Below are 9,354 nucleotides of genomic sequence, written 5' to 3' on the forward strand. Positions count from 1 at the left end.
TAATATTGTAAACTTTTTTTTTAGGACATTATACTTTGCTTTATCAAATTTTAGCAATGAAGATGCCATACATTTGGAATTTTGTATGACATTGCTATAACTAGATTTATTGTTAGTGCTCACGAAATTGAAAGATGATTTTATTTGAGGGCTAAACACAAAAAAATGATTATGTACTTTCATATATTTTTGCATTATATCATCTTCCATTCAATTCGTTCTATTATCATGTAATACTTTCAATTTTTTCTTACCAAAACATTGTTGTTTGAAAAACACAACTAATTATAGCATATACATTATTAAAGGAAAATGTTGCAATAGTGAAAATTCTTTGCTAATTTCGTAGGCAAACTTATCCAATCGTCACACAATTATCAAAGAAAACAAAAAAAAAAAAAAAAAAAAAATACAAACTTTTCAACATTCAAGATTAGCTTCTGAGCCATAGACCAAAGTTCATAAAAATAGCCAATTTTTATTTCATCAACAAACTCAGAAAGCTTACCCATTATCATGATTCAATGATTTCATCTTCATAATTATCTGGAAATGCTACTAACAAGTCTAGCACCAACTCTGTCCAATTGCTTCACCATAGCCACCGCTTTCAAATTCCCTTCCGCCATGAAAGCTTCCACCATCTTCTCCCCAATCTCCCTCCCTTTTTCCTCGTTATCAGTAACAGCCACCGCAGTTGGCCCTGCTCCACTGATCGTACACCCATAAGCTCCGGCCTCAAGTGCAGCCTTCTTCACAGCATCCATTCCCGGAATCAATGGCGCCCTCCTCGGTTCCACTATCTTATCAGAAGACAAAGCCTTTCCAAACCCCTTCAAATCCCCCTGCAACACCGCAGCCACTAAGGCACCTGCTTGACTACTGTTCCATACATGGTGCGACATTGTTATCTCTTTTGGTAACGCCGCCCTCATCTTCTTCGTCGGCGCTTCGAATTCCGGATTCACCAAGACGAAGTAGAGGTTTTTGTCGACCGGAAACTGCAACGGAATCAGCTCTAAAGGATCGTAGCTCCGAACGAGAACGAAACCACCCATGATTGCCGGCGCAATGTTATCAGCGTGGTATCCGGATACTTTAGCTTCCGATTCAAGTCCTGCGAGGACTAAATCCAATGCAGGTAACTTTCCACCAAAAATCTCATTAACGGCGATTGCCGCGGCGGCGGCACTAGCGGCGCTGGAACCGAGGCCGCTTCCGAGGGGGAGACCCTTTTCTAGAGATAGAGAGAGGCCGACGGATCGGATGTTGAGCATCTTCATGACAGAAATGGCAGCAATCCCAGCGCAATTCCAGATAGGGTTTTTGCTGAGCTTATTGGCGGAGTTGCCGGTTCCGGTGATTTCGGTGATTGAGACCTCGCCAGGGTGAACTTGGGGGTCGATTTTGAGGGTGACATAGTCTCCGATCCCGTCGACTGCGCAACCGAGAAAGTCAAACCCAGGGCCGAGGTTGGCTACGGTGGCGGGGGCGAATGACTTGACGGCGGTGTAAACGGGTTCGGGTTCGAGATTTGTAGTGACGGATAGATTGCAGCGGAAAGACGATGGGAGATGAAGTTGGGATTTGTTTGAAAGATTAGTAGTGAATGGGAAAGAAGAAGGGATGATGAATGAAGGTTGATGGTGATGACAAATCGCCATTTTTAGTTGCAGAGAGCGTGGTGGTTGGTGAGGAGGAGCCGCCGATGTGTATTGACCTTTGGGGGTTAACAGTGGTTTCGTTGGGTGCTGAAGTGCACCCTATTTGTTGTTTATTTGTTGTTGGAATCTGACAAATTGAAACGCATTGTGTTTGGGATTGTTTGTTAATCTGAAGCTCGTAGGCGAGAGTGTTATAAAAAAACCAATAATAATAATAATAAGGGATTTAAAAAGGTAACGAAGTTTCAAAAGTGTACAAAAAAAATCATTGTTGTTTTTTTTTTACACAAAATATCATTTTACCGGCTATTGTAGGTTATCCGGTTTCCAAATGTTCAAAAAATATCATTGTTATTTTTTTAGTACAAAAAATATCATTAATGTTACTATTTGTACACAGAATACCAACAAAATACACATATGTTCAACTAAAACATTGTGGTAACCAGGTACTTCAGGTAAATGGAATGAAATGAGCGTAATCAGCAAGTGTTTGTTTAATTTTTGTTGAAATTGTTGGAAAAGATCTTACTTCCACCATATGATCAGCCGAACAAGATTACAGGTGATGCTTCGGCTGATAAATTTTTCTTCAAATCGGTGATGAGAAGAGCGTAATCAGCAAGTGCTTGTTCGGCTGTTAGATAGGCTAAAGTAGAAGCATTCTTGTATGCCTCTTTCTGGCTTCCATATGACATCGATTCACCATAATATCGATGCTAGATCAAATCACGCAACTTTTGATAAAATTGTATTATTAAAGGTCTGCAAGTGAACAAATTAATGTAGAGTGGAGTGATTAGGGCTTTTACTTCGGGGAAGATGACCATGGCACCAAAACGAGGGGCGAGTTCCCAAACGAAGTCGGTGTTGGCAGCGAACCATTCGTTGCCGCAATAAAGGAAGATTGGACCCAAACGACTAGGGCCTGGGCCTACCCAGTGATCGGAGTTGATGAGATAACGTTGTTGGAACTTGGGAAGATCATTGAAACTGAAATGATCAAGAGTCTGATCAAAGTATCGTGTCTCGTAAGTGTACTTCGGCTGAACAAGAATTTTTGGGTTTTGAGAAGCCGTGGGGATTTGCTGAGAAACGGAGGTGGCCGGTGAGATTCTGGCGTTGATGAAAATAGGCAGATGATTAGGAAGAAGAATAAGAAAAAGGGTTTTGCCATAGTGGTGGAGGGTGGCGATGAACAACAGTAGTGGCCGAAGTGAAGTGGAGGGTTCTTTATAAAAAGTAGCTAAATTTCCATTACTTTCAAAGAAGGAAAAATGACTTAAAAAGGTAACAAAGTTTCAAAAATGTACAAAAAAGACCATTATTTTATTTTTTGTACACAAAATACCATTTTACCGGCTATTGTAGGTTACCCACAAGGTATTATTTGAACACATGTGTACTTCATTGGTATTTTGCGTATAAAAAATATACTTTAATGGTATTTTGAATACTAAAAATAAAATAATGGTATTTTTTATACATTTTTGAAACTTCATTACTTTTTTAAGTCATTATCCCTAATAATAATAATAATAATAATAATAATAATAATAATAATAATAATAATAATAATAATAATAATAATAATAACTAGAAAATGATAAAATTTTGAAAAAAGTTTTAACTATAATCCAAAGCATTTGGGAAAATAAGGTAGCTATACGTCCATTTTACTCGGTGATTCTATAAAATGAAAAAAATTGCATTGCACTTTCTTAAAAAATTAAATAGAAAGAAAAAAAATCCCAAAAATTTGAAAACTAAACAATATGTTGCTATAAAAAAATAATGGTAGTAAACAATAATAGGATGTTATAATACACAATATAACAATAACAGGAGTCTATATTGTCTGCTGAACATTTGAGAGACCAATAGTCTCACGTACATTCCTCCTGATAAACACATGTTATCCCCCACTCGATATCTAAAATTTCAAATGATCAAAATACCAAAATCCTTGATAGCTTTGTTCTCACTGTTTAACTTCTGCAAAATCATATAGAGTGAACATTAAAGTTATATAAATTAACCAAAGCATACAAAATAAAAATACAATGTTATAATAGGAATGATTTTGAAAGTATAATGCCTATAAAGGAAATGAAAGTAATAAACAAACTCAAAACCAAATATATTCATTACCTATAAAATTCAAAATAAAAAATAAAAAATTACAATCTTCCTCTAATCAACTCAATACACTTTCATGCATCTTACATGTCCTTATATCTTACCAAAACAATAGTATAATAATTTATCTTAAGGATACAATCACTAATATTAGGGACAAAAAATGAGTTTCATAATCCAAAATTTTTAAGCCCCATAAAAGCTTGCAACTTACATCATTCACTATTGAGTCACATGAAACTCATGTTTGCTTTATTATATTCCTATATTTATATCATATCAAAATGTATTATACCTTTTCAAGCATGGAACCACACTCAAAAGTGAGAGCAATGTGATTCAAAAGCAGACGATGCCATGCTGGCTTCATGAGCATAATCTCTCATAGCAACAGAAGTCTTTTGTAGATCACATGATGCAAACAACAACTAAAATCATGGCATTTGTAAGTAAAAGGGGAGTCTGGTTACTGATGGACTTTCAGTAATAGATTTAAGCCTGATTTGGCTCGGAATTTAGGGTAACTTACCCAAAATGGAGCTGGAATTATCACCTGAAAACTAATAAATATTTAATTTTCTTACAGAAATCATAAAAAAAAAAAAAAACAAAACACATGTATACTCAGACCTCGTCTCCTAGGAAACAAATAGCAAGAAATGCTTGTAGTAAACTCTGTTTTGCCCATTAGTAACCACAATTTCATCAGGTGTATAAGGAATATGATTATCCTCTATAAGAAATAAAAGAAAAATGTTTAAGAAATCATCATTAACATTTACATTCGAAAACTCAAAAGGATTCAAATTTCATTTGATCTTACCCTTCAATTTCTTGCATATTGTTGTTCGTAGTTCATGGGTACATGCATTAGATGTATACCTTATGTAACCTTCAGGAACTGCATTTTTTCTAGCCTATTTTTAATGAAAAATATATATTAATCAAGGTTTGAACAACTATTAGCTATAGCAATGAAAAGATTGGATTGAATTGAGGAAATAATTGACAGATATAGATCTTGAAATCAGCAACAACATTAGCGATAATAGCCGGGGTGTGAATATCAGATTCTCCAGTAGCCAAACGAATGACAGGAACACCTGCTTCTAGAAGTGCAGTTGTTACGGGTCATTGTGGTGAAGGGTTAACAAAAGCTGAAGAGTCTATAAGCTTAAGTAGATCTTTTGAAGCTTTCTTTTTGAAAGCGTATGCTTTAACTGATTCTAGTCCAGATTCAACTTGTTCTTCTACGGTTTTATCACTTCTTCAAGATGCTCTTAAGTGTCCTTCTGATAGGCTTCGTAAAGGCCAGGTTTGAACAATCTTTATCCCTAAAGTCAAGGTTATTTCAGACATTTTACAAGTGAATTGAAATTGTGGTGTGGCAGGCATTGAACAATCTTGGAAGTGTGTATGTGGACTCAGGGAAACTGGACCTTGCGGCTGATTGTTATACTAATGCTCTTAAGACCCGGCACACGAGGGCCCACCAGGGGCTTGCGCGTGTCCATTATTTGAAAAATGAGAAAGCTGTTGTGTATGAAGAAATGATAAAATTGATTGAAAAGGCACGCAACAATGCATCGACTTATGAGAAGAGATATGAATACTATGAACGTGAACAAACAAAAATAGACCTTGAAATGGTGACTCGATTAGATCCTCTTCATGTTTATCCTTACAGATATCGAGCTGTAGGTTAGTTAACCTGACTTAATCTAGACATAATGAGTTAATGGGTTAAGCCAAACAATCTAGACTTATTAGAAAGAAGCAATAGAAGAGCTATCAAGGGCGATTTGCATTCAAAGCTGACCTACATCTTCTGCATTTGCGGGCAGCTTTCCATGAACACATTGCGGATGTTTCGGGTGCCATGAGGGATTGTCGGGCAGCTCTCTCAAGCATTGCTTGCTATTTGTTCCCTAGGAGACGGAAAGAAACTGATAGTAGTAATGAATAGAATAAGGTAATCCATAAAATATGTGCTTACCTGGGTTCGTCTTGAAAAGCCCTAAAACAAAACATGTATCAAACAGAAACGATTGAAGAGTTGGTTGGCTTATGGTGGTGGTGGTGTGACGGTGAGTAACCGAAGACGGTATCGGTGCCAGATTAAATGGTTGTTGAACCCAAAACCATGTTCCTCACACATAAGAAAGAAAGCAAACAACCGACACGCTGCCACACAAATGAAGAAGAACTGAATTAACAGCGTGTTGTGTCAGTGGATCAATCCCAAATGGTGGAGCAAGGGTCGGAAAAAAAAATTACCTCTTGCTCGAGTCATTGTGGATGTTATCGGAGAAGAGGGCGACGGGACGAACAACAAAGAACAAAAGGAGGAGTGGCACGTTGGAGGCGATGACGGTTGACAATGGAATCAAGGTTCAAGTGATTTGCCTGGTGGAGATGGTAGCTGGAAATCTGCGATTGAAGTGGTGGGGGTAAGCGGCAGTAGAGACGGTGGAGCAGGAAGGAAGATAACGTGAGTGGTGAATGATCGGGAAGTACAGCAACAGGAAAACAACTGGTAGGCGTAAAAGGAAGTCGGTGGAAAAGGCAGATATGCCAAAAGAAAAAAAGTGGGAAAACAAACACGTAGATACCAGGGGTAGTGGTAAAGACACATGTAATACACTGCATGAGCAGAGAGGTGAGGTTAAGATACATGTAATCCACTATTAAAAAAATTAGTGAATAAATAAATCTAGGAGAAAAGAAATAAAAAAAAATGGAAGTGGTCCAATGAACAGAGTACTGTTCAATCGGGAACCATCTTTTAATATATTTATATAATAATAGGGAAATGATCAAATGAAACACGTAAAAGGTTGAGAATACGATAACAGTTTGACTAAACTGCACAAATGGTCCCTGTGGTATGTCGAAAATTGCCACTTTGGTCCAAAAAAGTTTGGACTAGCACCAGAGGTCCAAAGTTTTCATTTTGTTGCTTGTTTGGTCCAATTTATTTTAAACTTTTTTAAAATACCAATTTTGCCCTTTGTATTTTCTTTTTCTATTTATTTGTATTACAATAATTAAAAAGAAAAGAAAAAAACTCACCTGCATCACTACCCTACCCCTCCCTGCACTTCCCCTTCTCTTCTCTCTCTCTCTCCCCCTCTCTCTCTCTCTCTGTGAATTTTCACAAAACGAAACTAACGTCACCACCAACTTCCGGCGAATGGGGGTTCCGACCACCATAGATTATTCTCGATCGGAGTAACACCACCTCTCCATTTCTTTATCTCTCTCAACAACATTATAACTCGATGAAGATAGTAATCCAAAGAACAGATGGTTTGGTCGGAGAAAGAATTTAGTTAGAAACAGAGGTTGGGACATACTAAAGAAGACGAAGGGCAGCAAAGACGTGAAAACCCAGATCGAAGTCGAAGGTGGCTTCATCCTTCAGTAGTTCTGATTTGAAAACCTAGATACACATCATCGTCTTCACACATCGATGGCGCCTTAATCTGGAAACTTGAGCCACAAACTCCGCCTTCGTTTCTCTCTCTTCTTCGGTGAGTCTCGTCCTTATCATATCCTTCTTCTTCTTCTTCGGCGAAAACCATCTATCGTCGACGTCTTTCTTCGTCGAAAACCCTAATCTAGATGAGATAAGGTAGAGGTGCTAGGGTTTCAGAAATTATTGATGGTTTTTATCAAAAATTGGGTTTACAGAGATGGTTTCCCGACGGAGAAGAGGAACTAAGCAGGTGAAAAGATGGTTATCGGTGGTAGTAATCGATTATGGTTTGTTGTATGTAATGTCGGCTTTCAGATTTGCCAGAGGTTGGTGGTAGTGGAGACGATAGGGGTTGAAGGTGGTGGTGCCTGACGGCGACGACGGTGGTGTAATCGGTGATGAAGGGTTCGTGAGAATTACAAAGAACAAACGAAAATGGAAGAATAGAGAGGGAGAGAGAGAGAGAGAGAGAGAAGAGAAAGAGATATTTATTTTTATTTTTATTTTATTTTTTTTAATCTAAAAACTAGAAAAGCAAATAAGAAAAAGGGAAAATCATATTAATAGGGGCAAATTCGTCATTTTATAAAAAATCAGAACATACTGGACCAAAAACGCAACAAAATGAAAATTTTGGATCACTGGTGCTAGTCCAAACTTTTTTGGACCAAAGTGGCAATTTTCGACATACCACAGGGACCATTTGTGCAGTTTAGTCTAACAGTTTTGGACCAATCAATATATAAGGGCATATTAGTAATTGTATAGACAAAACTGCAAATTTAGTCTTTGTGGTTTGCAAAAAACTTTTGATAAGGGTCCAAAAAGTTTCCTATTTGCATGGAATGTCCAAAATCAAAACTTTTCTGTGGTTTTGGTCCAAATAAATATGTAAAGATTATTTTACCCTTATTATTTCTTTTTTACATTTTTTTTATTTATTTCAAAATTTAAATAATTATAAAAAAAAATAAAAAATAAAACAACACCCCATCCCTCTCCATTGTACCCCTCTCATTTTCTCACTCATTTTCTTTTTTACTCTCTCTCTCTCTCTCTCTCTCTCTCTCTTTCTCTCTCTCCTTCCTCCTAACATTTCACCTGCAACTTCTAGATGAAAAAACCAGACCAGATCCATCATCACCCACCACCAGCAACCTCGCCAATCTCCAGCCACCTCTCCCATCTTCGATATCTATCGCCCACTCGACCCAACCTAAACTCATCGTAGCCTCTCTATCTCTCTAGATTTCTGGGTATGAACATACAAATTCGTATGAAATCATTTGTGGTTCTGAGTAAGAAATACTCTTCTGTAATCTCCCCATTCTTGACCTTATTCAATGGAACCCACAAATTAGCTTTTCTCCCTGATGCTCTGTCCTAATCACCAACAACCATCATCCCTAAATTTGAAATTCTAGCCCTTCTCAGCGTATCCAAGAAATCAGAATCATCAGAAAACTCGATTTCTCAAGAACCAACATGCAACAACAAAATCATTTGAAAAATCCTACTTGAAGTGCTTCAATGACGACATCGATTCAGTCTCCTTCGACTCAGGGTAAGATGAGAAGTAGATATGAGGGATGGGAGGTGGGTGTTGACTTCGATTTTAGTTTCAGAAAGAGGCAGACAAAGCTTTTTGATTTGGATCTTATGGGGGATCCGATGAACTTTAGGGATGAACATATAGAAAACAATTTCCAAAAGGAAACCTACACATACACACATACATAAATCGATTGTAGATTGGATTTTGTGGGGTTTCTTTTATGTGAGAGATTTTCGTGTCTATGTATGTTCATCATAAATTGATGGAGTAACCAGTGAAATGAGGGAGAAAGAGTCAAAGAGAGAGAGAGAGAGAGAGAGAGAGAGAGAGAGAGTGTGGGATAGAGAGAAAGAGAGAGAGTACGATGGGGGTGGGAGTGGAAAATCCTTGTTTTTCTTTTTTTATTTTAAATCAAAATAACAGTAAAATACTTATAGAAAAAAGGAAAAAAGAAATTAAAAGACCATAAACGTCTTTTTAAGTTTTTCTGGACCAAAAACCCAGAAAAATCTTTTGGA

The 9,354-nt window shown here is 37.3% G+C and overlaps 1 protein-coding gene and 1 long non-coding RNA gene across 8 annotated transcripts; both read right to left on the reverse strand.

The window, feature by feature from the left end:
* Positions 1-458: 458 nt before the first annotated feature.
* LOC145011917 (homoserine kinase-like) lies at positions 459-1,831 on the reverse strand. Its single transcript, XM_078970663.1, has one exon. The coding sequence runs from the start codon at positions 1,662-1,664 to the stop codon at positions 543-545; it is 1,122 nt and encodes a 373-aa protein (XP_078826789.1). The 5' UTR covers positions 1,665-1,831; the 3' UTR covers positions 459-542.
* Positions 1,832-3,378: 1,547 nt separating this feature from the next.
* On the reverse strand, positions 3,379-6,345 carry LOC145012981 (uncharacterized). 7 transcript variants are annotated; one of them, XR_013664776.1, is made up of 4 exons: positions 6,081-6,345; positions 5,623-5,987; positions 4,099-4,720; positions 3,379-3,659 (listed from the first exon to the last, which is right to left on the reverse strand). It is a non-coding gene; the product is annotated as an uncharacterized LOC145012981 (long non-coding RNA). The 7 variants fall into 7 exon arrangements; XR_013664779.1 differs by having other exon boundaries at positions 5,623-6,009; XR_013664780.1 differs by having other exon boundaries at positions 5,623-5,731; positions 5,800-6,345.
* Positions 6,346-9,354: the final 3,009 nt, after the last annotated feature.

The sequence above is a fragment of the Lactuca saligna genome, chromosome 8 (assembly GCF_052625555.1).
Source record: "Lactuca saligna cultivar CGN05327 chromosome 8, ASM5262555v1, whole genome shotgun sequence".
In the NCBI taxonomy this organism is placed as follows: domain Eukaryota; kingdom Viridiplantae; phylum Streptophyta; class Magnoliopsida; order Asterales; family Asteraceae; genus Lactuca; species Lactuca saligna.

Coding starts and splice junctions, on each gene's coding strand:
- LOC145011917 (XM_078970663.1), bottom strand. CDS start 1,664: ATGGCGATTTGTCATCACCATCAACCTTCATTCATCATCCCTTCTTCT.